General features: G+C 58.1%; 4 protein-coding genes and 1 non-coding gene across 5 annotated transcripts; 3 read left to right on the plus strand and 2 right to left on the minus strand.

Annotated features, from left to right (window-relative positions):
• Positions 1-1,975: 1,975 nt before the first annotated feature.
• LOC128137872 (coiled-coil domain-containing protein 81-like) lies at positions 1,976-8,975 on the plus strand. The gene is made up of 12 exons (XM_052779107.1): positions 1,976-3,303; positions 4,045-4,106; positions 4,560-4,713; positions 4,968-5,224; positions 5,595-5,683; positions 6,099-6,187; positions 6,273-6,396; positions 6,792-6,915; positions 7,362-7,490; positions 7,799-7,944; positions 8,232-8,357; positions 8,909-8,975. Exons 1-12 carry the CDS (start codon positions 3,225-3,227, stop codon positions 8,973-8,975), a joined length of 1,446 nt encoding a protein of 481 aa, XP_052635067.1. The 5' UTR covers positions 1,976-3,224.
• A 3,596-nt stretch (positions 8,976-12,571) lies between these two features.
• LOC128137650 (coiled-coil domain-containing protein 81-like) lies at positions 12,572-17,596 on the plus strand. Its single transcript, XM_052778770.1, has 8 exons — positions 12,572-13,899; positions 14,641-14,702; positions 15,156-15,309; positions 15,564-15,820; positions 16,191-16,279; positions 16,695-16,783; positions 16,869-16,992; positions 17,388-17,596. The coding sequence occupies exons 1-8, from the start codon at positions 13,821-13,823 to the stop codon at positions 17,587-17,589; spliced, it is 1,056 nt and encodes a 351-aa protein (XP_052634730.1). The 5' UTR covers positions 12,572-13,820; the 3' UTR covers positions 17,590-17,596.
• A 125-nt stretch (positions 17,597-17,721) lies between these two features.
• LOC128137874 (uncharacterized) lies at positions 17,722-19,660 on the plus strand. The gene is made up of 4 exons (XM_052779108.1): positions 17,722-17,790; positions 17,837-18,540; positions 18,828-18,953; positions 19,505-19,660. The coding sequence occupies exons 1-4, from the start codon at positions 17,722-17,724 to the stop codon at positions 19,569-19,571; spliced, it is 966 nt and encodes a 321-aa protein (XP_052635068.1). The 3' UTR covers positions 19,572-19,660.
• A 2,082-nt stretch (positions 19,661-21,742) lies between these two features.
• On the minus strand, positions 21,743-26,424 carry LOC128137875 (outer dense fiber protein 3-like). Its single transcript, XM_052779109.1, has 8 exons — positions 25,400-26,424; positions 25,187-25,312; positions 24,194-24,394; positions 23,875-23,976; positions 23,395-23,516; positions 22,643-22,966; positions 21,989-22,185; positions 21,743-21,767 (listed from the first exon to the last, which is right to left on the minus strand). The coding sequence occupies exons 1-8, from the start codon at positions 25,416-25,418 to the stop codon at positions 21,743-21,745; spliced, it is 1,116 nt and encodes a 371-aa protein (XP_052635069.1). The 5' UTR covers positions 25,419-26,424.
• A 175-nt stretch (positions 26,425-26,599) lies between these two features.
• Positions 26,600-26,684, minus strand: LOC128137935 (small nucleolar RNA SNORD45). The gene has a single exon (XR_008233921.1). It is a non-coding gene; the product is annotated as a small nucleolar RNA SNORD45 (small nucleolar RNA).
• Positions 26,685-27,711: the final 1,027 nt, after the last annotated feature.

A 27,711-nucleotide genomic window follows, 5' to 3' on the forward strand; every position in this document is an offset into this window, starting at 1 on the left:
GGAAAACAGTTGATGGAGAGGAGGCGATGGCAGCAGGTACAGGGCCTGTGGCTCCTGGGATTAACTGACACTGTTACTGTTAAGTCAGCACTTCAGAAACGCTCTAAGGCTCAGTTTTGGAGTTTTAGAAAGCAGGCATTCTTTATTGCAGCGCTGGATGGACGGGGGGATCGTTCCGCCTATCTGACAATTCCTGGTGCCGGAAGGTGAGTGCTGTATCCCCACCTGTGAGTGAGATGAAGGTGCTGATGCAGGGGCAAGCACCGTGCTTTGCCGATGCCTGCCTCAGCGCTGGAGAGAGGACGGTCAAATCCTGCCTTGCCGTAGGGCCCCCCCATGTGTCCCCGTCCCATCCCTGTCCCCATCCCCCCCCTCCCCCCCACCTTGCAGCAGGGACACCCCCCAGGCCACGTCCTGCCCGTAGGAGCTCCGCACCAGCCCCCAGCCATGCTCGAACTGGCAGCGCCGCAACCCCCCCGCCACTGCTCTGCAAACTGCCGCTCCAGCACCTGCGTGGCAGTGGACGGGGGGGTCAACGGGGGTCGGGGGTGTTGAGACTGAGGGGGATGGGGGTCACTGGGAGCAGTGGGGGAGTACCGGAGGGGCACTGGGAGGGCACTGGGTGGCACCATATGACAGCATGGCGAGTACTGCGGAGTGGTGATGGTGACAGTGACGTGGTGACGGTGGCACGGTGACAGTGCCGCCATCCATCAGCAGGATGGTGATGGTGACACACTGACACTGATGGTGTGCCCATTCCCAGAGGGCCAAGTACCGCATGGTGGGGTCGGTGACATTGCGATGGTGACATGGTGACGGTGACACAGCGATGGTGATGGTGACGGTGACACAGCGATGGTTACACGGTGACTGTGATGGTGACATGGTGACGGTGACACAGCGATGGTGCCATGGTGCCGGAGATGGTGACACAGTGCTGGTGATGGTGACAAGGAGACACGGTGACTGTGACACAGTGATGGTGACAAGGTGACTGTTGCGTTAAAGCGTAACGAAGTTTGGCAGAAAATAAACCCCCTTGCGTTCCAGCTTGTCCTCAGATATCAGAGGGGCTGGGGGTGGCCAGGCTTAGATTCAGAGTGATGCCCAATTCAGCACTCTAAGTGCGGCCACGTTCGATATATTGAACTATCATGATTACAGATGCACTAATAGTGGACTGTACTTTCAGTTTAGTCACGTTCAACGAGCTATCACGGCTAGATTTTAATGAATAGTACAGTTTATTAAAGCAACAGGAGTACAGGTTCTTTTGGATTGCCGGTGGTAGGTACACTGTCTGCAAAGCACGTGCAAATAATAACGCCGTTGACTACAAGCACGCTAAATTATGGAAAAACTCTACAGAGATTTCTGAGTTTCCCGGGGAAGCACTCGGTATAACTGAGGGTCCGAATCTCACCCAGTAGGCATGTCCATGGTGGGGGGGTGTAGCAGGGAACCATCTGGAGACGTGAGCCGAGTAACAACAGGACACCGATACGGTTAAAGTTGCTCTCCCTTTATTGCCCAAATAGCGTGCTTATATACCTTGTCAAGCTAAACATCAGCTGTCCACGCGCCATAAGCTAAAATATAATTGGTTATACTAACTCTGTACATGCGCATAAACATAGGACACAATTGGTTATACTAACTAAAACGCGCGAAACTTGTCTCAGTCTAATGGGTCAAGATAAACTGCCGAATTGAGGTTCTTCGTGCCAAGTTCCCTTTATCGTGGAATGCGCACCTGTGTTCTTCTAACTGGCATCTTTCTTTTTTTTTGTCTTCTTGTTTATTCTGTTCAAGGCCTTCTAAAGGCGTCTGGAATGCTCTTGCGACCGTTAGCTAAATATGTGTCCGCAACAGGGGGGGAAGAGACGTTCAGCCCCTCGACTGATCCCAGAAGTCAGCAATGTCCTCCCAACTTGCCTATGGTGGTATCTTCCCCAGCGTTCCTCCTCTCTTAAGCCCTTTTATACTATTTTCTTATTTTTAGGTGGAGCTTGAGTGACTCTAGTCATACATACCTTTATTATGATTGGTGTAAAATCTCCTCGCTTTACTTTTAAAGGTGTACGCTACAGAAAATTCAGAGCGCATGCTCAGCGAGGGGTAGTTGCACCTTAGAGGCGGGTAGCTTTTGGGACAGAGGTGTGTTTTGCTATTATAATGAGCAAAGTTCCATGTCAGTACTCCAGAACTGGGCACTTATGATATAAATCAGAAGTAAGACAACAGCGTTGACAGAACCCCGTTGTTTCACCTCGTTGCTTCAGTGGATTTAGTGCAGGGGCCTTCCATTGCTGTTCCTATGGTTCCGGTTCCCCATCCCTGCGGTGATTTCGCAGAGCGTGGCCGCGGCGTCTCCGCTCTGCTCCGCCCTCCGTGTTGTTTCTCAGAGTCAGCACACCAAGCTCCCCTCGTGTTGCTGACATCTAAGGTTGCAGGTTATGTTGCTTAGGGAATTATTATGGAACAGATTCCTTGCATATCCACTGTATTCCACCCTGGAGGTTCACCTTCCCTTAAGAGAGGCGGGGGGACATATCAATAAGTCACCTCCAGCAATTATTCCACACTGGGCTGGCATTCTTCTGAAGTTACCTCGTTCTCTTGGAATCGTTGCCTTGGTCGTCTTCATTCTGCTCGCATCTGCCAGTTTCAGCTAGGTGTGTGTTAGCAGCATTAGCTTTATCAAAAAGTTGACTCTGGCTCAGCTCTTGCGGCCTGAGGCTTCAACTGCTTTAGCTTCTAGTGCTAGAGCCAGGCGATTAATCCTAACGATTCCCAGCACAGGTAACGGCAAGCTCTACCGGAGCAACTCGGAGAGAACGGGGGTGAGTGCTTCCCAGGACAAGAAGGGAAATCCATCTCCTCTCTCCCCAGCTGCGCCGGCTCCCTGCTGGCGCCATAATGCACCTTCAGAGGATGCGGGCTGATGTCACAGGGGGCTGCCCCGCATCCCAGGGAGGTCTCCCCAGCGCTGCCGGCACTTCCCAGCGAGGCTTGGGCGCTGCTGGGCACTGCTCAGGGGCTCCCCACTGCTGCCCTTCGGAGCTGCTCCACAGCCAGGAGCGGGATCGGGAGGCAGCGGGGCTGCGCTGGGGGGACCCGTTGTGACCGGCAGAGGAGCAGGGGCACGTCGGAGAGGAGTTTTGGGCGAGGAGCTGCGAAGAGCATCCCTTTCCCTGAGCGGAGGGCAAGCGGCAGGCGCGATGGAGGGCTGCTGCACCGTGGCCATCAGCTTGGAGCTCAGCAGCTTGTTCCCCACGCTCCTGCAGCTCTCCACCAAGGGTAAGGGGTTTGGGAATTCCTTCCCGAGGGGTCGCACCGGGGCTGGCCTCTGGAAAAAGCTGCAGCTGCCGGGCTGTGGGGGTGACTGGACAGGGCTGGGGGCTGCTGCGAGAGCCCTGCCTGGGGGTCCCACTGGACTCGGGGGACGATGTGGCAACCAGGTCCTGGTGCTGCCCGGAGCCCCGAGGCTCCCATGGGAATGGCTCCGTCCCCTTGCGAGGGGGGCCATCCAGGGCCCGCTTTCCCTGGGAGCTGGCCCCTCGTGGGGTTCTGGCTCTGGGATGAAAAGGGCTCCTGCGTCCCGGGGGCTGGGGGGGACAGCTACGGCTCCCACAGGGCTCTCGCGAGCCGGCTGGAAATGCCTGTGCTGTAAATCAGCCCTTTCCCTTGAACAAGACTCCTCTGGGAGAACCTCTCGTCCTCCTCGTGGGACCCCCTTGTGCCACCAGGCTGGCAGATCACGTCCTGGGCTCTGGGGTGCCAAGGCTTTCTGGGGGTTAGATGGCCACAGCCCCGGTCCTGAGCCCTTCCCACATCCCCGTTTCTACCCCAGCCCTGCCCCGGGAGCAGAGTAAGGCTGGCAGTCGGAAATTGGGGCACAGCCCAGCTCCGCAGCCGTGGCCGCGTTTGTCTGGGGCTGTTTGCGGACACCGGCATCTGTCAACCCCTGGGCGAGGAGCTGGCCGAGAGGCTGTGAGCTGGCTGGCCCGGAGCCCGACACCTCTTTCCTTTGCTTTCCAGAGGTTGTGGCTATTTGGGATGCTGTGTCTGCGTACATCCTGGGACAGCTGAAGCAGGACAAGGTGGGCTGGCGTCTTGGTCCCCCTTTGCCCCGGAGGGCCTGGACCCCGGGAAGCGATCCCTCCCTGAGCATCGTGGCGGCACACCGAGGCAAGCCCGTGTGCCCAGAGCGGCTTCTTGGTCAACCAGGAGAGCAACCAAGTCCAGATCTAGTCTGAGAAAGCATTCAGCATGCGGTAGGGCTTCACCCTTCGCTGTGGTCAGAGCGGAGAGACCGAGCAGAGAGGCAGGCGATTATGCTGGTGCCATGCCAAGGATAATCGCTGGGAATCAGTCCCAGGGGTATTCCCTCCCTGTGCTGGAATTGCCTGGGATCTTCTCTAGCCAAGGCATGTTAGCAAATATTTTGAGGAGGGCAAGAAAACAAATGGAGAACACGGGCCTTTTCCTAAGCTTTCACTTTTCCCATCTCTGAAGTACTCGCTCATCAGCCTTTTTGTCTTTTTCCCGGGCAGGGCGTCCTGGTCGCAGGACTCGGGACCTTCGCTATGGTCCAAGAGCAATTCCAGGGCAGAGAAGAGGTGTATGTGGTTCGAAGACCCATCTTCCGACTGGAGCTTGATGTGTTATGCCTGCAGGAGCTCGCGTTCCCCACAGTGGTTATCCCCGGTGAGAAAGCAGCGGCCACCCTCCGCTTTCCCCCTCCATGTCTGGGGGGGGGAATGTGTGCTCTCGGCTCTTTGGGAAGGGCTGGGAGAAGTAGAGAACTGCCTCTAAAGGTCAGGGGGTGGCTTGAGCTCCCCCAAAACTAACCGCTCCCCAAGGGCTGTTTCTGTGAGCGCCCTTCCCTCTGGCATTTTGTTATGAATCTTAGGTGGAAATTTGGCCTGCTGTGACAGTGACCACGTTCCTCCTCCTCGCAGGCAATGTCAAGATCAAGCCGCTGAACTACAAGCGGCTGTCGCGAGCCACCTCCTTCCCACGGCACGTGGTGAAGGACTGCGTGCAAGAGACCATCCTCTTGTACTCTTCCCAACTGAAGAACGGGCAGCGCCTCTCCTTCGCCTTCAAGGACATTGGTGTCCTGTCCTGCAAAGACGACCTCCTGTGCATGCGGTTCTATTCTGACTGCGTCACAGGGCTGGAGAGCAAGGCCAGCCGGATTGCGCTGCTTCGCACTGTAAGTTGCTGGAGGTTTTGAGGGCTGCTTCCGTGTCTTTGGGAAGCCTAATGAAGGGTGAGCAACCCGGTCGCCGTTGGCCAGCCTGGACGTGGCAGGACAGTCAAACACCTTTCCCCGTGCTTGCCCCCGCTGACTTCTCCGTTAGCAAAGGCAGTTTCTTCTGGGTCCTTGCCCTACAAAAAGCCCAGCGGTCTTATTGCGCGGCCTCAGTGTTGGCTGTGCAGCTTCTCCAGAGCAGAGCAAGGGCTAACGCTGATGGAGGAGGATTTGGCAGAGAGCTTTTGGAGTGGGAGACAGGTCTGCTTCCTTTGGGAGCCAAGAGGAAACTGCCTTGGAAACCTTCTAACAGCTCTGTGTCACTTTGCAGAGGCTGTGGAGGCCAGGGGCAGCTGTCTCCGGTGGAGCGACCGCCGCCGCTCAGGAGATGCAGGCTGCTGCTGCCCACGCGTTCCCGAGGTGAGTGCTTTTCCTCTGCAGCCCTTGACCGGCCGAGCGGGCGGCTTCCCAGCTCCTGCTCAGGAGCACGCGTTGTCAGGGCTTGACATTTGGCATCGAGTCAGGGATCAGTTGTGACGCGACTGGTTTCTGGTTAACTAATGCTGAGCTGGCACTACGCGTGTATTCTCCTGGAGCGACCCGGCATCGTGATCGTGTTTCTCACGCCCAGCCTGTTGTCCTTCCCATCAGAGAGAACCAACTGCACGTGGTGAGGCAGCGTTGGGTTGGGGGAGATTGCCGATAAAACCTGTGCAGGGCCACAAAGGAAAAGGGATGCGACGCCTCGCACGACAGTCGGGAGGATTAGTGCTGGCAAGCTGCAGAGGGTAGGAGGTCACCGTTCTTCAAGCCTGTGTCATCATTCGCGTTCCAGGTTTCAGCTCCTGGTGATCAGCAGATCGGCGTCCAAGGCTTTCTCCACCTGGCACAAGAAGGTTGCAGAAAAGCACAGGGTCAGAAGAGGTACGGGAAGGGGTCCCTGCTGTCCAGAGCCCGGTTCAAACGCACTCCCCACGGGGCTGCTCTGAAGAGCTTCCTCCTTTCCCAGGTACAGAGGGAAGCCAGGTGCCTGACAAGCTGCTGCAGAGGCGGGTGAAGTATTCCCTCCCCGCGCTGCCAAACCAGGGGCCGGGCACCAGGCAGCAAGACACGGAGAAGAAGCCTTCTGCCAGGTGAGACCCTTGTGGGAAGGGATGAGAGGCACTCTTGCGCCCACGTAGGAGAGACATCCCCTTTGGAGACTCCGGCTGTAGGGACTCGGGAAGGTCCCTGACACGTGCCCCACGGTTTTTACGAGCTTGTGTGCCCCATCGCAGACCCCTTAGTGGGGAAGGCAGCGGAGGTTGAGTGCACCCCACGTTACTTTGCTTGCTCCTACAGCAGACCTGAGGTGCAGTCCTCTCCCATCCATCTGATGGGGCTCAGGAAAGGCCCCCCCTTGCCATGGGAAAGGGTCCCACCTCCACCGCTTCTTCTGCCAGCCTGGGGAGCTTTGATAGCAGACGGAGAGCATGGGGCACCCACCTGCCCCACGCTCACGCCGACTCCTCCTGGTGTCTCTTTGCAGTCTGCTCCCACCATGTCCAGGCAGCTCCCCCAGGACGAAGGAGGCAAGCAGGCAGGAGCCAGCTCCTCCAGCCAGGCCCACCGCTGCGCTCCCGTCTTCTGAAGGCTGCAAGAGAGCGCTGCAGGTACGTGCTCTGCCTTGCTGTAACTACCGTGCTGTTCGAGACTCGGCAAAAGCCTCTTTGTGCAGAGAGCCGTCCTGAAAGGGTCCCGTGGCCTGCGTTCATCGTCACCTCCTTCGGATCTTCTTCAGGAAAAGGAAGGTGCTGCACACCCTTCCCGCCTGCTGTTGCCCCCGGGTTGTCATGAAACACTTCTTCTTCTGGCCGGGGGCTATGGAAAACGTACAAGTCCTTTCTAGGTCGTTGACAGTGGAGGTCTTTGGTCACTCCGCTGTGTTTGCCGTGAGTTGAGGAGCCTGGCGTGACTCCACGGCCCCTGATCTGTTAGGGGCAAAGCGCTGCCGACCGACCGGCTGAGGCAAGGGGCACCGACACGGGTCAGACCCGCAGGAAGCCCCGCCGGGAGCTGGGACTAATCCTGCCTGCTGCTGCGCTTCTGTCCCCTCCAGGAGGTCTGGCAGCTGTCTGCAGAGTGGGAGCGAGTGAAGACCCGGTGGGAAGAGCGGCGACAGCAAGCAAAGGCAGAATGGGCGGCGTGGGAGGCCTGGTCTGCAGGGGAGGACCGACAACCGCCCCAGGTACGGGGCAGCGATTGACACCGCTGAGAGCAGCAGCGGCCCTCTCCGTCGGGGCGGCAGGTCTCCAGGGGGGTGGGAGCGGGACTGACACCCGGCCGCAGGGCAGGGGTTTGCCCGCTCATCCCCGTGAGGGAGAGGTTGGCAGCAGGACCCGAGGGGCAAAAGCAGCCGTCAGCCGCGATGACGGGCACGCTGGTGCTGAGCCTCCCGGCTCCCAGGTCCCGCTGCAGGCTCCTTTTGAGAGGTCCTCTGGGAAACGGCACCTCTCTTTGCCGTCTGGTTTGCTGAGAGCGTCTCCTCCTCGGCAGGCGCTCGGCACTGGAGGCATTCGGGCTCCCCACCCTCCAGGCCAGCCCAGGAGAAAGGAGGTCGGCGGGAGGTGGAGGAAGGCTGAAAACCCTCTCCCAGCAGAGGAGATGGCAGCAGCCGCCCAGCTGGAGAGACTCCAGCCCGAGTAAGTGTGCGCCGGCTCCGGCCGCAGCCTGGGGGCACTCGAGCGGCCGTGACCCCGCAGGGATGTCCGGGTCCCCCGTCCCTGCGTCCTGGGGTTGCGTAGGACACCTTCCGACGTCTCCTAACGCGGGCATGACCTGGGTTACCCCCGCAGCTAAGACCCAAAGCTCACCGCAGGGTGAAGGGCTGAGCACACGCGGCACTGGGTGGGTGCAGGGGCTGTGCGAGGGCAGAGGCAGACGGGGTCTCCGGCAGAGGCTGAGGGATGACGTTTCCCTGTTGTTGCAGCCACCTTTCCCCACGAGCGGCCCAGGTCCTCAGAAGGCTGGAGCCGCATCAAGGACGGAGGACCATCTTCAGGCACGTCACCGAGAACAACCGGCGGAAGCTGGAGCAGCAGAGGCAGCTCCCCTGGTAACTATCTCCAAAGAGGGATGGTGCTTCCCCAGCTGCGAGGCCCATCCCTCCACCGAGGGCAGCCCTGGGGGAAAGAGGGCATTTCTCTGACACCCCTGGTGAGACAGAAGCAGGTTCTGGAGGCTGGCTTTGGGCTGGACCTCCCTGACAGCCAAGGGGGCTGCCTGGGCACCTGGAGTTGGCTTTCCATGTGGGACGTGAAAGTCCTGGCTGAAGACAGAGGGATCCCTCCGATGGCTGCCTCTCCCCGTTCCAAACCAGAGAGCACGTCCTTCCCTCGCAGAGTCCTGCCCCAAGACACCTTGCCCCGAGGGGGACCCCTGTACGGGACCCCCAGCGTCTCTGCCCCACTTGACTCAGCCCCAGGCTCATCAGCTGCACCTGGGCCCTTCTCATGGCCTTGGGCATCAGGGGTCTCCCCCTCTTCATCGACAGCTTGAGGCTTCGTCGCAAGCAGATCCCATCACTGGTGGCCTGAGCGACGCCTGCAGGATTTCTCTGCCTTCTCCCTGTCCACACGGTCACAGGCTTGCTTTCTTCCTCCCTAGCACACGATGCTGGTACCGCAGCGGAGGAGAAGGTGCCGGAGGCGGCGGCTGTAACAGCGGCTGTTAGCAAAAGGGGGCTGGGAGGCTTCTCAGCTTCTCAGATCCACCTAAAAATACAAAATAAAGAGCTCTGGGGCTGTTCCCAGCTGGACTGACTGGTCTGTGCCTGGTGATGGTCTAAAGGGGTTACACCCCCGCCCCGTGCGTGATCCCAGAACAGCTCGTAGGGGCAGGAGGGAGTAAAGTCCACGCATACCCCACAGCGCGAACACGTGCGGCCCCTCTCCCGCACATCCCAACACAGAGGCAGCACGATGGAGGAGGCTCTCGTCCCCTTCCCGGGGAAAGCAGCACAGCTGGTGCTTCCCTGAAGTGCCTGCACGCTCCCGCACGCAGCGTGGAGAACCACTGGCAGGGCCAGAATCTGCGTGGGATGACAGGGCTGTGACCACGCTGGGACCACGGAGGTGTGGTGGGTAGATGGCACCGTGGGAGGGCTGCGGTGGACGGACGCGGGCTCGTCGGAAAGGACCGGCCGGGAAGGCGAGGAGGTGGAGTTGCCTCCTGCTTGGGGTGGGACAGGAGCCAGCCTGTGGGTCAGGGTCAGCAGACAGACCAAGGTGGCTGCCGTGTTAGCAGGGATCTGCTAGAGACCTCCTGTTCAGGAGGAAGATGTTGACGAGGCCTTCTTCAAACAAGTGAAGAAGGAAGCCTCACGTTCACAGGCCCTGGTCCTCGTGGGGGACCTGAACCACCCTGGTACCTGCTGGAAGGACAGTCCAGCAGGGCTCAGGCAATCTAGGAGGCTTCTAGAGTGCAGTTGCTGGCACGGGTGATGGAGGAACCAAGAAGGAGATGGAGGAACCCAGAGGAGATGGAGGAACCCAGAAGGAAAGGTGCTCTGCTGGACCTGGCGCTGGTGAACAAGGAGGAACCGGTTGGGGATTTGAGTCAGCAGCAGCCTTGGCTGCAGTGACCCTGAGGTGGTGGAGCTGAGGATGCCGAGGGGAGGGAGCAGGGCGAAAAGCCAAGACCACAGCCCGGCCTTCCAGGAGAGCGGACCGGGCCCAGCCTTGGGAACCAGCTGGTGGCAGCAAGGAGACCTAACAAGGCGGGGGAAGAGCGGGGTGGGGAAGGCACGGCCCTAGTTCTGGCTGGGCTCCGGGACAGCATTCCCAGAAAAAGCCACGGACGTCACTGCGTGGATCCATCCGTCCATCTTCGCCAGCGGCGGGGGGCAGCTCTGTGAGGAGAGGCCTCGGCTGCCCCTGCCGGCCTGGCAACAGCTGCGCCATTGGCCACAGCTGAGCCAATCAGCGGAGCCGGAGGCGGCCTGTCAGTCACAGAGAGAAGGGGCGGGAGGCTGAGCAGCCTGAGGAGAAATGGAGGAGAGAGGGGCTGGGGGCAGCCGGGGCGAGCAGGGGGATAGGGATAGGGATAGGGATAGGGATAGGGATAAGACCAGGACCAGGCGCAGGGGCAGGTATCTCCCAGCGTGGACGGGTCTGGGGGGGACCTGGATTCCTCACGGCCCACGGGCCCTTCCGTGGTCGCCAGCCCTGGGCCCGAGTGCTCAGCCCCAGGGACAACCCCACAACCAAGGTCGGAGCGGTTCCTGCGGCTGCCCCGAGGGTCGCCAGCCCCCAGTCAGCCCTGAGTATCTGAGCTGGGGTGAGGTGGAAGAGACTGGAAAACAGTTGATGGAGAGGAGGCGATGGCAGCAGGTACAGGGCCTGTGGCTCCTGGGATTAACTGACACTGTTACTGTTAAGTCAGCACTTCAGAAACGCTCTAAGGCTCAGTTTTGGAGTTTTAGAAAGCAGGCATTCTTTATTGCAGCGCTGGATGGACGGGGGGATCGTTCCGCCTATCTGACAATTCCTGGTGCCGGAAGGTGAGTGCTGTATCCCCACCTGTGAGTGAGATGAAGGTGCTGATGCAGGGGCAAGCACCGTGCTTTGCCGATGCCTGCCTCAGCGCTGGAGAGAGGACGGTCAAATCCTGCCTTGCCGTAGGGCCCCCCCATGTGTCCCCGTCCCATCCCTGTCCCCATCCCCCCCCTCCCCCCCACCTTGCAGCAGGGACACCCCCCAGGCCACGTCCTGCCCGTAGGAGCTCCGCACCAGCCCCCAGCCATGCTCGAACTGGCAGCGCCGCAACCCCCCCGCCACTGCTCTGCAAACTGCCGCTCCAGCACCTGCGTGGCAGTGGACGGGGGGGTCAACGGGGGTCGGGGGTGTTGAGACTGAGGGGGATGGGGGTCACTGGGAGCAGTGGGGGAGTACCGGAGGGGCACTGGGAGGGCACTGGGTGGCACCATATGACAGCATGGCGAGTACTGCGGAGTGGTGATGGTGACAGTGACGTGGTGACGGTGGCACGGTGACAGTGCCGCCATCCATCAGCAGGATGGTGATGGTGACACACTGACACTGATGGTGTGCCCATTCCCAGAGGGCCAAGTACCGCATGGTGGGGTCGGTGACATTGCGATGGTGACATGGTGACGGTGACACAGCGATGGTGATGGTGACGGTGACACAGCGATGGTTACACGGTGACTGTGATGGTGACATGGTGACGGTGACACAGCGATGGTGCCATGGTGCCGGAGATGGTGACACAGTGCTGGTGATGGTGACAAGGAGACACGGTGACTGTGACACAGTGATGGTGACAAGGTGACTGTTGCGTTAAAGCGTAACGAAGTTTGGCAGAAAATAAACCCCCTTGCGTTCCAGCTTGTCCTCAGATATCAGAGGGGCTGGGGGTGGCCAGGCTTAGATTCAGAGTGATGCCCAATTCAGCACTCTAAGTGCGGCCACGTTCGATATATTGAACTATCATGATTACAGATGCACTAATAGTGGACTGTACTTTCAGTTTAGTCACGTTCAACGAGCTATCACGGCTAGATTTTAATGAATAGTACAGTTTATTAAAGCAACAGGAGTACAGGTTCTTTTGGATTGCCGGTGGTAGGTACACTGTCTGCAAAGCACGTGCAAATAATAACGCCGTTGACTACAAGCACGCTAAATTATGGAAAAACTCTACAGAGATTTCTGAGTTTCCCGGGGAAGCACTCGGTATAACTGAGGGTCCGAATCTCACCCAGTAGGCATGTCCATGGTGGGGGGGTGTAGCAGGGAACCATCTGGAGACGTGAGCCGAGTAACAACAGGACACCGATACGGTTAAAGTTGCTCTCCCTTTATTGCCCAAATAGCGTGCTTATATACCTTGTCAAGCTAAACATCAGCTGTCCACGCGCCATAAGCTAAAATATAATTGGTTATACTAACTCTGTACATGCGCATAAACATAGGACACAATTGGTTATACTAACTAAAACGCGCGAAACTTGTCTCAGTCTAATGGGTCAAGATAAACTGCCGAATTGAGGTTCTTCGTGCCAAGTTCCCTTTATCGTGGAATGCGCACCTGTGTTCTTCTAACTGGCATCTTTCTTTTTTTTTGTCTTCTTGTTTATTCTGTTCAAGGCCTTCTAAAGGCGTCTGGAATGCTCTTGCGACCGTTAGCTAAATATGTGTCCGCAACAGGGGGGGAAGAGACGTTCAGCCCCTCGACTGATCCCAGAAGTCAGCAATGTCCTCCCAACTTGCCTATGGTGGTATCTTCCCCAGCGTTCCTCCTCTCTTAAGCCCTTTTATACTATTTTCTTATTTTTAGGTGGAGCTTGAGTGACTCTAGTCATACATACCTTTATTATGATTGGTGTAAAATCTCCTCGCTTTACTTTTAAAGGTGTACGCTACAGAAAATTCAGAGCGCATGCTCAGCGAGGGGTAGTTGCACCTTAGAGGCGGGTAGCTTTTGGGACAGAGGTGTGTTTTGCTATTATAATGAGCAAAGTTCCATGTCAGTACTCCAGAACTGGGCACTTATGATATAAATCAGAAGTAAGACAACAGCGTTGACAGAACCCCGTTGTTTCACCTCGTTGCTTCAGTGGATTTAGTGCAGGGGCCTTCCATTGCTGTTCCTATGGTTCCGGTTCCCCATCCCTGCGGTGATTTCGCAGAGCGTGGCCGCGGCGTCTCCGCTCTGCTCCGCCCTCCGTGTTGTTTCTCAGAGTCAGCACACCAAGCTCCCCTCGTGTTGCTGACATCTAAGGTTGCAGGTTATGTTGCTTAGGGAATTATTATGGAACAGATTCCTTGCATATCCACTGTATTCCACCCTGGAGGTTCACCTTCCCTTAAGAGAGGCGGGGGGACATATCAATAAGTCACCTCCAGCAATTATTCCACACTGGGCTGGCATTCTTCTGAAGTTACCTCGTTCTCTTGGAATCGTTGCCTTGGTCGTCTTCATTCTGCTCGCATCTGCCAGTTTCAGCTAGGTGTGTGTTAGCAGCATTAGCTTTATCAAAAAGTTGACTCTGGCTCAGCTCTTGCGGCCTGAGGCTTCAACTGCTTTAGCTTCTAGTGCTAGAGCCAGGCGATTAATCCTAACGATTCCCAGCACAGGTAACGGCAAGCTCTACCGGAGCAACTCGGAGAGAACGGGGGTGAGTGCTTCCCAGGACAAGAAGGGAAATCCATCTCCTCTCTCCCCAGCTGCGCCGGCTCCCTGCTGGCGCCATAATGCACCTTCAGAGGATGCGGGCTGATGTCACAGGGGGCTGCCCCGCATCCCAGGGAGGTCTCCCCAGCGCTGCCGGCACTTCCCAGCGAGGCTTGGGCGCTGCTGGGCACTGCTCAGGGGCTCCCCACTGCTGCCCTTCGGAGCTGCTCCACAGCCAGGAGCGGGATCGGGAGGCAGCGGGGCTGCGCTGGGGGGACCCGTTGTGACCGGCAGAGGAGCAGGGGCACGTCGGAGAGGAGTTTTGGGCGAGGAGCTGCGAAGAGCATCCCTTTCCCTGAGCGGAGGGCAAGCGGCAGGCGCGATGGAGGGCTGCTGCACCGTGGCCATCAGCTTGGAGCTCAGCAGCTTGTTCCCCACGCTCCTGCAGCTCTCCACCAAGGGTAAGGGGTTTGGGAATTCCTTCCCGAGGGGTCGCACCGGGGCTGGCCTCTGGAAAAAGCTGCAGCTGCCGGGCTGTGGGGGTGACTGGACAGGGCTGGGGGCTGCTGCGAGAGCCCTGCCTGGGGGTCCCACTGGACTCGGGGGACGATGTGGCAACCAGGTCCTGGTGCTGCCCGGAGCCCCGAGGCTCCCATGGGAATGGCTCCGTCCCCTTGCGAGGGGGGCCATCCAGGGCCCGCTTTCCCTGGGAGCTGGCCCCTCGTGGGGTTCTGGCTCTGGGATGAAAAGGGCTCCTGCGTCCCGGGGGCTGGGGGGGACAGCTACGGCTCCCACAGGGCTCTCGCGAGCCGGCTGGAAATGCCTGTGCTGTAAATCAGCCCTTTCCCTTGAACAAGACTCCTCTGGGAGAACCTCTCGTCCTCCTCGTGGGACCCCCTTGTGCCACCAGGCTGGCAGATCACGTCCTGGGCTCTGGGGTGCCAAGGCTTTCTGGGGGTTAGATGGCCACAGCCCCGGTCCTGAGCCCTTCCCACATCCCCGTTTCTACCCCAGCCCTGCCCCGGGAGCAGAGTAAGGCTGGCAGTCGGAAATTGGGGCACAGCCCAGCTCCGCAGCCGTGGCCGCGTTTGTCTGGGGCTGTTTGCGGACACCGGCATCTGTCAACCCCTGGGCGAGGAGCTGGCCGAGAGGCTGTGAGCTGGCTGGCCCGGAGCCCGACACCTCTTTCCTTTGCTTTCCAGAGGTTGTGGCTATTTGGGATGCTGTGTCTGCGTACATCCTGGGACAGCTGAAGCAGGACAAGGTGGGCTGGCGTCTTGGTCCCCCTTTGCCCCGGAGGGCCTGGACCCCGGGAAGCGATCCCTCCCTGAGCATCGTGGCGGCACACCGAGGCAAGCCCGTGTGCCCAGAGCGGCTTCTTGGTCAACCAGGAGAGCAACCAAGTCCAGATCTAGTCTGAGAAAGCATTCAGCATGCGGTAGGGCTTCACCCTTCGCTGTGGTCAGAGCGGAGAGACCGAGCAGAGAGGCAGGCGATTATGCTGGTGCCATGCCAAGGATAATCGCTGGGAATCAGTCCCAGGGGTATTCCCTCCCTGTGCTGGAATTGCCTGGGATCTTCTCTAGCCAAGGCATGTTAGCAAATATTTTGAGGAGGGCAAGAAAACAAATGGAGAACACGGGCCTTTTCCTAAGCTTTCACTTTTCCCATCTCTGAAGTACTCGCTCATCAGCCTTTTTGTCTTTTTCCCGGGCAGGGCGTCCTGGTCGCAGGACTCGGGACCTTCGCTATGGTCCAAGAGCAATTCCAGGGCAGAGAAGAGGTGTATGTGGTTCGAAGACCCATCTTCCGACTGGAGCTTGATGTGTTATGCCTGCAGGAGCTCGCGTTCCCCACAGTGGTTATCCCCGGTGAGAAAGCAGCGGCCACCCTCCGCTTTCCCCCTCCATGTCTGGGGGGGGGAATGTGTGCTCTCGGCTCTTTGGGAAGGGCTGGGAGAAGTAGAGAACTGCCTCTAAAGGTCAGGGGGTGGCTTGAGCTCCCCCAAAACTAACCGCTCCCCAAGGGCTGTTTCTGTGAGCGCCCTTCCCTCTGGCATTTTGTTATGAATCTTAGGTGGAAATTTGGCCTGCTGTGACAGTGACCACGTTCCTCCTCCTCGCAGGCAATGTCAAGATCAAGCCGCTGAACTACAAGCGGCTGTCGCGAGCCACCTCCTTCCCACGGCACGTGGTGAAGGACTGCGTGCAAGAGACCATCCTCTTGTACTCTTCCCAACTGAAGAACGGGCAGCGCCTCTCCTTCGCCTTCAAGGACATTGGTGTCCTGTCCTGCAAAGACGACCTCCTGTGCATGCGGTTCTATTCTGACTGCGTCACAGGGCTGGAGAGCAAGGCCAGCCGGATTGCGCTGCTTCGCACTGTAAGTTGCTGGAGGTTTTGAGGGCTGCTTCCGTGTCTTTGGGAAGCCTAATGAAGGGTGAGCAACCCGGTCGCCGTTGGCCAGCCTGGACGTGGCAGGACAGTCAAACACCTTTCCCCGTGCTTGCCCCCGCTGACTTCTCCGTTAGCAAAGGCAGTTTCTTCTGGGTCCTTGCCCTACAAAAAGCCCAGCGGTCTTATTGCGCGGCCTCAGTGTTGGCTGTGCAGCTTCTCCAGAGCAGAGCAAGGGCTAACGCTGATGGAGGAGGATTTGGCAGAGAGCTTTTGGAGTGGGAGACAGGTCTGCTTCCTTTGGGAGCCAAGAGGAAACTGCCTTGGAAACCTTCTAACAGCTCTGTGTCACTTTGCAGAGGCTGTGGAGGCCAGGGGCAGCTGTCTCCGGTGGAGCGACCGCCGCCGCTCAGGAGATGCAGGCTGCTGCTGCCCACGCGTTCCCGAGGTGAGTGCTTTTCCTCTGCAGCCCTTGACCGGCCGAGCGGGCGGCTTCCCAGCTCCTGCTCAGGAGCACGCGTTGTCAGGGCTTGACATTTGGCATCGAGTCAGGGATCAGTTGTGACGCGACTGGTTTCTGGTTAACTAATGCTGAGCTGGCACTACGCGTGTATTCTCCTGGAGCGACCCGGCATCGTGATCGTGTTTCTCACGCCCAGCCTGTTGTCCTTCCCATCAGAGAGAACCAACTGCACGTGGTGAGGCAGCGTTGGGTTGGGGGAGATTGCCGATAAAACCTGTGCAGGGCCACAAAGGAAAAGGGATGCGACGCCTCGCACGACAGTCGGGAGGATTAGTGCTGGCAAGCTGCAGAGGGTAGGAGGTCACCGTTCTTCAAGCCTGTGTCATCATTCGCGTTCCAGGTTTCAGCTCCTGGTGATCAGCAGATCGGCGTCCAAGGCTTTCTCCACCTGGCACAAGAAGGTTGCAGAAAAGCACAGGGTCAGAAGAGGTACGGGAAGGGGTCCCTGCTGTCCAGAGCCCGGTTCAAACGCACTCCCCACGGGGCTGCTCTGAAGAGCTTCCTCCTTTCCCAGGTACAGAGGGAAGCCAGGTGCCTGACAAGCTGCTGCAGAGGCGGGTGAAGTATTCCCTCCCCGCGCTGCCAAACCAGGGGCCGGGCACCAGGCAGCAAGACACGGAGAAGAAGCCTTCTGCCAGGTGAGACCCTTGTGGGAAGGGATGAGAGGCACTCTTGCGCCCACGTAGGAGAGACATCCCCTTTGGAGACTCCGGCTGTAGGGACTCGGGAAGGTCCCTGACACGTGCCCCACGGTTTTTACGAGCTTGTGTGCCCCATCGCAGACCCCTTAGTGGGGAAGGCAGCGGAGGTTGAGTGCACCCCACGTTACTTTGCTTGCTCCTACAGCAGACCTGAGGTGCAGTCCTCTCCCATCCATCTGATGGGGCTCAGGAAAGGCCCCCCCTTGCCATGGGAAAGGGTCCCACCTCCACCGCTTCTTCTGCCAGCCTGGGGAGCTTTGATAGCAGACGGAGAGCATGGGGCACCCACCTGCCCCACGCTCACGCCGACTCCTCCTGGTGTCTCTTTGCAGTCTGCTCCCACCATGTCCAGGCAGCTCCCCCAGGACGAAGGAGGCAAGCAGGCAGGAGCCAGCTCCTCCAGCCAGGCCCACCGCTGCGCTCCCATCTTCTGAAGGCTGCAAGAGAGCGCTGCAGGTACGTGCTCTGCCTTGCTGTAACTACCGTGCTGTTCGAGACTCGGCAAAAGCCTCTTTGTGCAGAGAGCCGTCCTGAAAGGGTCCCGTGGCCTGCGTTCATCGTCACCTCCTTCGGATCTTCTTCAGGAAAAGGAAGGTGCTGCACACCCTTCCCGCCTGCTGTTGCCCCCGGGTTGTCATGAAACACTTTTTCTTCTGGCCGGGGGCTATGGAAAACGTACAAGTCCTTTCTAGGTCGTTGACAGTGGAGGTCTTTGGTCACTCCGCTGTGTTTGCCGTGAGTTGAGGAGCCTGGCGTGACTCCACGGCCCCTGATCTGTTAGGGGCAAAGCGCTGCCGACCGACCGGCTGAGGCAAGGGGCACCGACACGGGTCAGACCCGCAGGAAGCCCCGCCGGGAGCTGGGACTAATCCTGCCTGCTGCTGCGCTTCTGTCCCCTCCAGGAGGTCTGGCAGCTGTCTGCAGAGTGGGAGCGAGTGAAGACCCGGTGGGAAGAGCGGCGACAGCAAGCAAAGGCAGAATGGGTGGCGTGGGAGGCCTGGTCTGCAGGGGAGGACCGACAACCGCCCCAGGTACGGGGCAGCGATTGACACCGCTGAGAGCAGCAGCGGCCCTCTCCGTCGGGGCGGCAGGTCTCCAGGGGGGTGGGAGCGGGACTGACACCCGGCCGCAGGGCAGGGGTTTGCCCGCTCATCCCCGTGAGGGAGAGGTTGGCAGCAGGACCCGAGGGGCAAAAGCAGCCGTCAGCCGCGATGACGGGCACGCTGGTGCTGAGCCTCCCGGCTCCCAGGTCCCGCTGCAGGCTCCTTTTGAGAGGTCCTCTGGGAAACGGCACCTCTCTTTGCCGTCTGGTTTGCTGAGAGCGTCTCCTCCTCGGCAGGCGCTCGGCACTGGAGGCATTCGGGCTCCCCACCCTCCAGGCCAGCCCAGGAGAAAGGAGGTCGGCGGGAGGTGGAGGAAGGCTGAAAACCCTCTCCCAGCAGAGGAGATGGCAGCAGCCGCCCAGCTGGAGAGACTCCAGCCCGAGTAAGTGTGCGCCGGCTCCGGCCGCAGCCTGGGGGCACTCGAGCGGCCGTGACCCCGCAGGGATGTCCGGGTCCCCCGTCCCTGCGTCCTGGGGTTGCGTAGGACACCTTCCGACGTCTCCTAACGCGGGCATGACCTGGGTTACCCCCGCAGCTAAGACCCAAAGCTCACCGCAGGGTGAAGGGCTGAGCACACGCGGCACCGGGTGGGTGCAGGGGCTGTGCGAGGGCAGAGGCAGACGGGGTCTCCAGCAGAGGCTGAGGGATGACGTTTCCCTGTTGTTGCAGCCACCTTTCCCCACGAGCGGCCCAGGTCCTCAGAAGGCTGGAGCCGCATCAAGGACGGAGGACCATCTTCAGGCACGTCACCGAGAACAACCGGCGGAAGCTGGAGCAGCAGAGGCAGCTCCCCTGGTAACTATCTCCAAAGAGGGATGGTGCTTCCCCAGCTGCGAGGCCCATCCCTCCACCGAGGGCAGCCCTGGGGGAAAGAGGGCATTTCTCTGACACCCCTGGTGAGACAGAAGCAGGTTCTGGAGGCTGGCTTTGGGCTGGACCTCCCTGACAGCCAAGGGGGCTGCCTGGGCACCTGGAGTTGGCTTTCCATGTGGGACGTGAAAGTCCTGGCTGAAGACAGAGGGATCCCTCCGATGGCTGCCTCTCCCCGTTCCAAACCAGAGAGCACGTCCTTCCCTCGCAGAGTCCTGCCCCAAGACACCTTGCCCCGAGGGGGACCCCTGTACGGGACCCCCAGCGTCTCTGCCCCACTTGACTCAGCCCCAGGCTCATCAGCTGCACCTGGGCCCTTCTCATGGCCTTGGGCATCAGGGGTCTCCCCCTCTTCATCGACAGCTTGAGGCTTCGTCGCAAGCAGATCCCATCACTGGTGGCCTGAGCGACGCCTGCAGGATTTCTCTGCCTTCTCCCTGTCCACACGGTCACAGGCTTGCTTTCTTCCTCCCTAGCACACGATGCTGGTACCGCAGCGGAGGAGAAGGTGCCGGAGGCGGCGGCTGTAGCAGCGGCTGTTAGCAAAAGGGGGCTGGGAGGCTTCTCAGCTTCTCAGATCCACCTAAAAATACAAAATAAAGAGCTCTGGGGCTGTTCCCAGCTGGACTGACTGGTCTGTGCCTGGTGATGGTCTAAAGGGGTTACACCCCCGCCCCGTGCGTGATCCCAGAACGGCTCGTAGGGGCAGGAGGGAGTAAAGTCCACGCATACCCCACAGCGCGAACACGTGCAGCCCCTCTCCCGCACATCCCAACACAGAGGCAGCACGATGGAGGAGGCTCTCGTCCCCTTCCCGGGGAAAGCAGCACAGCTGGTGCTTCCCTGAAGTGCCTGCACGCTCCCGCACGCAGCGTGGAGAACCACTGGCAGGGCCAGAATCTGCGTGGGATGACAGGGCTGTGACCACGCTGGGACCACGGAGGTGTGGTGGGTAGATGGCACCGTGGGAGGGCTGCGGTGGACGGACGCGGGCTCGTCGGAAAGGACCGGCCGGGAAGGCGAGGAGGTGGAGTTGCCTCCTGCTTGGGGTGGGACAGGAGCCAGCCTGTGGGTCAGGGTCAGCAGACAGACCAAGGTGGCTGCCGTGTTAGCAGGGATCTGCTAGAGACCTCCTGTTCAGGAGGAAGATGTTGACGAGGCCTTCTTCAAACAAGTGAAGAAGGAAGCCTCACGTTCACAGGCCCTGGTCCTCGTGGGGGACCTGAACCACCCTGGTACCTGCTGGAAGGACAGTCCAGCAGGGCTCAGGCAATCTAGGAGGCTTCTAGAGTGCAGTTGCTGGCACGGGTGATGGAGGAACCAAGAAGGAGATGGAGGAACCCAGAGGAGATGGAGGAACCCAGAAGGAAAGGTGCTCTGCTGGACCTGGCGCTGGTGAACAAGGAGGAACCGGTTGGGGATTTGAGTCAGCAGCAGCCTTGGCTGCAGTGACCCTGAGGTGGTGGAGCTGAGGATGCCGAGGGGAGGGAGCAGGGCGAAAAGCCAAGACCACAGCCCGGCCTTCCAGGAGAGCGGACCGGGCCCAGCCTTGGGAACCAGCTGGTGGCAGCAAGGAGACCTAACAAGGCGGGGGAAGAGCGGGGTGGGGAAGGCACGGCCCTAGTTCTGGCTGGGCTCCGGGACAGCATTCCCAGAAAAAGCCACGGACGTCACTGCGTGGATCCATCCGTCCATCTTCGCCAGCGGCGGGGGGCAGCTCTGTGAGGAGAGGCCTCGGCTGCCCCTGCCGGCCTGGCAACAGCTGCGCCATTGGCCACAGCTGAGCCAATCAGCGGAGCCGGAGGCGGCCTGTCAGTCACAGAGAGAAGGGGCGGGAGGCTGAGCAGCCTGAGGAGAAATGGAGGAGAGAGGGGCTGGGGGCAGCCGGGGCGAGCAGGGGGATAGGGATAGGGATAGGGATAGGGATAGGGATAGGGATAGGGATAGGGATAAGACCAGGACCAGGCGCAGGGGCAGGTATCTCCCAGCGTGGACGGGTCTGGGGGGGACCTGGATTCCTCACGGCCCACGGGCCCTTCCGTGGTCGCCAGCCCTGGGCCCGAGTGCTCAGCCCCAGGGACAACCCCACAACCAAGGTCGGAGCGGTTCCTGCGGCTGCCCCGAGGGTCGCCAGCCCCCAGTCAGCCCTGAGTATCTGAGCTGGGGTGAGGTGGAAGAGACTGGAAAACAGTTGATGGAGAGGAGGCGATGGCAGCAGGTACAGGGCCTGTGGCTCCTGGGATTAACTGACACTGTTACTGTTAAGTCAGCACTTCAGAAACGCTCTAAGGCTCAGTTTTGGAGTTTTAGAAAGCAGGCATTCTTTATTGCAGCGCTGGATGGACGGGGGGATCGTTCCGCCTATCTGACAATTCCTGGTGCCGGAAGGTGAGTGCTGTATCCCCACCTGTGAGTGAGATGAAGATGCTGATGCAGGGGCAAGCACCGTGCTTTGCCAATGCCTGCCTCAGCGCTGGAGAGAGGACGGTCAAATCCTGCCTTGCCGTAGGGCCCCCCCATGTGTCCCCGTCCCATCCCTGTCCCCATCCCCCCCCTCCCCCCCACCTTGCAGCAGGGACACCCCCCAGGCCACGTCCTGCCCGTAGGAGCTCCGCACCAGCCCCCAGCCATGCTCGAACTGGCAGCGCCGCAACCCCCCCGCCACTGCTCTGCAAACTGCCGCTCCAGCACCTGCATGGCAGTGGACGGGGGGGTCAACGGGGGTCGGGGGTGTTGAGACTGAGGGGGATGGGGGTCACTGGGAGCAGTGGGGGAGTACCGGAGGGGCACTGGGAGGGCACTGGGTGGCACCATATGACAGCATGGCAAGTACTGCGGAGTGGTGATGGTGACAGTGACGTGGTGACGGTGGCACGGTGACAGTGCCGCCATCCATCAGCAGGATGGTGATGGTGACACACTGACACTGATGGTGTGCCCATTCCCAGAGGGCCAAGTACCGCATGGTGGGGTCGGTGACATTGCGATGGTGACATGGTGACGGTGACACAGCGATGGTGATGATGACATGGTGACAGTGACACAGCGATGGTGATGGTGACAGTGACACAGTGATGGTTACACGGTGACTGTGATGGTGCCATGGTGCCGGAGATGGTGACACAGTGCTGGTGATGGTGACAAGGAGACACGGTGACTGTGACACAGTGATGGTGACAAGGTGACTGTTGCGTTAAAGCGTAATGAAGTTTGGCAGAAAATAACCCCCCTTGCATTCCAGCTTGTCCTCAGATATCAGAGGGGCTGGGGGCGGCCAGGCTTAGATTCTGAGGGATGCCCAATTCAGCACTCTAAGTGCGGCCACGTTCGATATATTGAACTATCACGATTACAGATGCACTAATAGTGCACTGTACTTTCAGTTTAGTCACGTTCAACGAGCTATCACGGCTAGATTTTAATGAATAGTACAGTTTATTAAAGCAAGAGGAGTACAGGTTCTTTTGGATTGCCGGTGATAGGTACACTGTCTGCAAAGCACGTGCAAATAATAACGCCGTCGACTACAAGCACGCTAAATTATGGAAAAACTCTACAGAGATTTCTGAGTTTCCCGGGGAAGCACTCGGTATAACTGAGGGTCCGAATCTCACCCAGTAGGCATCTCCATGGTGGGGGGGTGTAGCAGGGAACCACCTGGAGACGTCCTGCGCTGTCCTGCGGTTTGTCACTCCAGTAAGGTGGTCTGGAGTTCTGAGAAGCCCCGTTGGAAGGGGGAGATGCTTAAGGGCTGGTTGTTGCAAAGCAGGGGAGCAGATTTGGGCAGGCTGCCTTACCTTGCCCGGGCAGTAGTCTGCCGGTCCTGGCTTCACTGTTTTGTCGCCTCCAATTCCACTTTTGCTTCCCATCCTGTACATGGGAGCCTTTTTTTTGTAGGTGTCCACTTCCACCTTGGGGAATGCAGCAGGACCTGGCGTCTGTAAGAGAGGCAGGGAGGTTGTTGGGTACAAAAGGCAGCAAACAAGAACAACAAAAGTTGATTCTTGCCGGGTGCCCACGTGGGCTGCGCTAGTTGAGCTGGCTGGCCAGAGAAGTGGCGTGAGAGGCATGGAGCGATTGGAACAAGGGCCCCTCCTGCTCCCCTGCAGAGAGGCAGATTTCGCAGAGGAGAAGGAGATTCCCATTAGTGCCGATGAGTTTTGCCCCACCAAAACTGCTAGTGTTGGAAAGCGAGGGATGGCGGGTGTCGGTGTTGCTGTTGGCAGCAGGAGAGCCACGGGACCCATGGCTTCTTGGGTTTTGCTGCTGGTGCCGGGAAGCGGTCGTGAAGAGAGGCTGCAGCAGGCGTCGGAGCCCTTTGGCCCTGAGGAGAGCAGCTGCGAGACAGCAGAGAAGCGTAGCTCACCTTGGCGAGGTCTTCAGCAAAGCCGTTGTGCTTACTCTTCCCTTTCATGGAGTAGCAGGGGCTGGCGTGGGTGTAGGCTGTGTTGGGTCCCACCAGCCTGGGCAGGGTGTAGGTGCCAGGACCTGGAAGGGGAACGGGAAGAGAGCGTGTGTGAGTCTGGCGGGGAGAGGAGCAGCGCCTGGGTGGGAGAGAAGCAGCCTGCCAAGCCTGCTGCGAGGAGCTTGAAGGATGTCGCGCCCCTCTCCCAACGCCCCCGTCTTCTGTCGCACGCGGCGTGTGTCGGCAGCTCCAAGCCCGAGTTGCCCGTTCTTTTGTGGGATGGCAGAAGCTGGTGCTCCGGGACATCAAGCGAGTTCGTCAAGAGACCCTTGCGCCCTGCTGTGTAGGCTTTTCGCTAGGCCTGTCAAAAAAGCTGCCCGGCAGGTTTTCCCTGGAGGACGTGCGGGCTGCAAGCGTGTGTATTTCCCCGAGTTCCCTTACCTGGAGTTTCGTTGGTTTTGACGGCCTTGTGCCGGAAGGCCATGGACGGCGCCGGTGCGCATTTGTAGAGGTGTTGATTGGCCTTGTCGGTGGAGTAGTCACCTAGGGAGAAGCAGAGAAAAGCAGGGAAGCTGGGCTCTCTTCCTCAAGCCAAAGAGGAAAGGTCAGGAGGAGGTGCTCAGCCATGTTTGCCTTCTGTCTGGAAACCTCTGAAGCTCCTTCGGGACGCGAGCTGATGGTTTTGTGCCCCGGTAGCACAGGGCAAAATGGCAGGCGTGCTTGTGTCGCCTGGAAGAAGTGCTGGAGAAACGGTACTCACTTGGTCCAGGGGTGACCTCGGCCGTTATCTTGGGAAGTCCGCCCATGTGCTGTGCCGGAGCCACGTACTTCCCGTTCCTGGTGATGGAGGGCTGGACGTAGTACCGAGGGCCCGGAGAGCAACAGTCTGTGCCGGGAGGTTTGGCCCTTTGAAAAGTGTACGCAGGGGCTTTGGTTTTGGTGGGATTGTGAACCAGGTAACCTAGGAAGAAAAGCCTGTGAAAGGACACCTGCCTGCAACTCCATATTTAAAGCTAGTTTCTAAGTGGAGTAGCTGGAGTTGCCGGCCTCAAGAATTTCCCTTCCTGTGTGGTTTTTGTCCTCCAAGAATGATACCGGCAGGCCAATACAATGGTACAATGACTTCCAGCAAGAACAGTGTAGGCACTGTGCAATTAATCAGAATAGCACCAAAATGCAACTGTTATGAAGTATGAAATCCCCAAACAGTTGCTACGCTAACTTAAAGCAAATGTAAAGATTGCCTCTGTCACGTTTTGCTTTCCCGCAGCCCCAGTGGGAAAGAAATTGAAACCTTACTGCTATTATGGAGGAGGAGGAGAAGAAGAAGGTGGTGAAGGAGAAGGTGGTGGTGAAGGAGAAGAAGAGAAGATGAAAACGGGGGAGAAGAATAGGAAGAGAAGATGAAGTAGAATAGGAGAAGATGAAGAAGGAGGAGAAGAAGAGGAGAAGAGGAGGAGGAGAAGAAGAAAAAGAAGAGAAGAAGAAAAGGATGAGGTGGGAGCAGCAAGTTCGGACCAAAGACAGAGAAGCAGCTTCCTCCTGTGCTGCTACAGCCACCTCTGTGCTCAGCAGAGTCTGGCAGCTCTTTTCCCGGGCTTTCCCCAGAGCAGCCTGAGCCTTCCTCTGGCCCGCCAGCGTCCTTGCTGCAGCTGAGAGCATGGAGGCTTGGAGCAACGGGGAACGGAGCCGTGGCTGCTTGTCCCCCGGAGGCAGCGGATGTGGTGCACCCCACTTGTGACGGTGGTTTTACCTGTTGTCCCGGGGATCGAGTACTTGGGTCCCGGGCTGGTGAACTGGGCCATGATGGGGCTGCGTGGGCGATGAGGTCTCCAGGTGCCCACCCAGGCTCCGTCCATGTCGGAGGTGGCTACCGAGCCTACGGCAAGAGCGGGAGAGTTGCTGAGGGGCTTCCCTGGCGGAGACCCAGCATGAAACCTCCCTGGGAGGAGCAGCAACGCTTCACCTTTCTCCGCCTTGGCCATCGGACTGGGTGCGGATGAGCTTGTCGGCCGCTGCAGCTCTCGGTCGCAGAGCACGGCGAGAGCGACGGCAGGCAGCGATCACACAGGAGAGGTTGCGGTCTCGGCTGCCATGTGGCCTTGGGGAGAGGCCTCGGCTCGTCACGGAGATGCCCGGTGACGTCATAGAGCTCCGGGCGCCTGTCGTATGGGCTGTTGCATCATACGGCTGACGGGGAGCTGGGGACGTCCAGCTGGCAGGGCCAGACCTTGATGAGGTCTGCACGGCAGAAACATGCAACGAGGGAAAAACTGATGTGATTTCTGTGTTTAATCTGGCAGCCTTGTGTTCTTATACTGTTGGGCTGACATAATAATATGAATGTAGCTTTGAACACCTGGAACTTCTTTTTCGTGTCCTATTTTCCAGGCGTCCCTTAATCTACAGTTTTCGTCCTAGGGAGGGTGAGTCGGGCCCGGTGTTAGTCAGCAGAATTTGCTGCCGGGGGCTCTCAGTTAGCGAGGTTTAGGAATACCTCTATGGTGCTGCTTTTGGGAGTTTCTCCTTGGAAATTGAGGCAAGAGAGCCCTTTCCCAAGGTGCAGAAGAAACTGCGTAGACTTGTGTGGACTTTCTAGGTCATGCAAGTAAAGCAAGATGCCAGCCAGAGATCGGGAGTGTTTTCACATTTCTCCCCGATAAGTCAAATGCCCTATTTTTCATGGGTTTCTCATAGGAATAAGAATTGTGAGCGGGCACAGAAGGGTTTCTGTACTGGGCCTGGCTGGGATACAGGTAATTTTTTTGTCATCGCAGCCTGCACAGTGCTGTTTTCAGCGTTGGTAGCACACCAATGTTTAGCTACTGCTGAGCAGTGCTTATGCAGAACCAAGGTCTTCTCTGTTTCTCACTCTGCTGCCCCAGCGAGCTGGCTGGGAGGGGACACAGCAGAGACAGCTGCCCCGAGCTGACCGAAGGGGTACCACGGTCCATACCATGTAGTGTCATGCTCAGCAAGAAAACCAGGACTGGGGGAGTCTTTCCAAGGCAGCCATTGCACCAAGATGGCTGGGCATCTGCCTGCTGGTGAGAGGTGGTCGGTGGTTTCTGTCACATCCATTGGTTTCCTTTTTTATTCCCTGCACTTGTTAAACTGTCTTTATCTTGACTCCCTTAGGTCATAGCCTAAGGAAACTAGAGCTTCCTGGGTCTCGGAGTAATTCTAGAGCTAAAGTGGCGACAGACATCAACTCTAGATCAGATAGTACATGCCAACGCTCATCACTGACCCAAGAAGACATGCTCCTCCTGTCCTACCCAAGGGTTTAAAATCCAACACACTTTCTTCCTAAAGCAGGACACTACCTTATTTACTTGTAACACCATTCCTACGTTCCTTGAGGTGGGGCTAGAGGTAGGTTACGCAAGCCATCAAGCCACTGTTTGGAAGCACCAGAGCCTTTTGGGTACTGTTTGTCACCACGGTTTGCGTGAGAAGGAAACTAAAACACAGAATAGACAGCGAGAAATTTAACCTGCCATGGAGATAGCTACAGTGAACAAGTACGATTTTGTGCTTTACAAAGCATCATTTTTAAAATTCAACCCTGAGTTTTTCTAGTGTAAACCCTTATTTTTATAATGCAAGCCTCAATGTTAGGGCAAAAAGCATAAATTTAAAAGACCAAAGCCTACTTTTGGGGGTGCAAACAGTCATTTTTAAGGTCCAGACCCACATATACGGAGTACAAAAACTAATTTATTAGTTCCAAGCTCCATGTTTAAGGTTCAGAGACTCATTTTAAGGGCCCAGAGCATCATTTTTAAGCCCCAAAGTCTGATCTGGAAGGACCAAAGCCTCATTTGTAGAGTCTAAATCTGAATTTATACAGTCCAAAGCGTTATTTTTACTTTCCAAACTCTTAGTTTTGCCTTCCAAAGCCTCATTTTAGTTTCCAAAACCTTCATTTTTAGGGTGCAAAGGCTCAGTGTTAGTTTGCATAGTCTCATTTTCAGGGTCCAAAGCCTCTTTTTTAGGATCCAGACAGGCATTTTTAGGGTGCAAGCTGCATCTGGAGTGTCCAAACCCTCATTTGGAGGGTCCAAAGCCCACTTTTAGGGCTCAAAGCCTCAGGGTTAGGTCCCAAAGCCTCATATTTAGGGTCCAAAGCTTTGATTCTAGGATTGAAAGACTTCAATTGTAGGGTCCCAACCCTCATTTTAAGGTACAAACTCCTCGCTTAGGGCTCAAAGCCTCATTTCCTTAATGTCCGAGGCATATAATGAGCATCCAAAGACCCATTTGTCGGGTCCAAAG

The sequence above is a fragment of the Harpia harpyja genome, chromosome Z (genome assembly GCF_026419915.1).
Source record: "Harpia harpyja isolate bHarHar1 chromosome Z, bHarHar1 primary haplotype, whole genome shotgun sequence".
NCBI lineage: Eukaryota > Metazoa > Chordata > Aves > Accipitriformes > Accipitridae > Harpia > Harpia harpyja.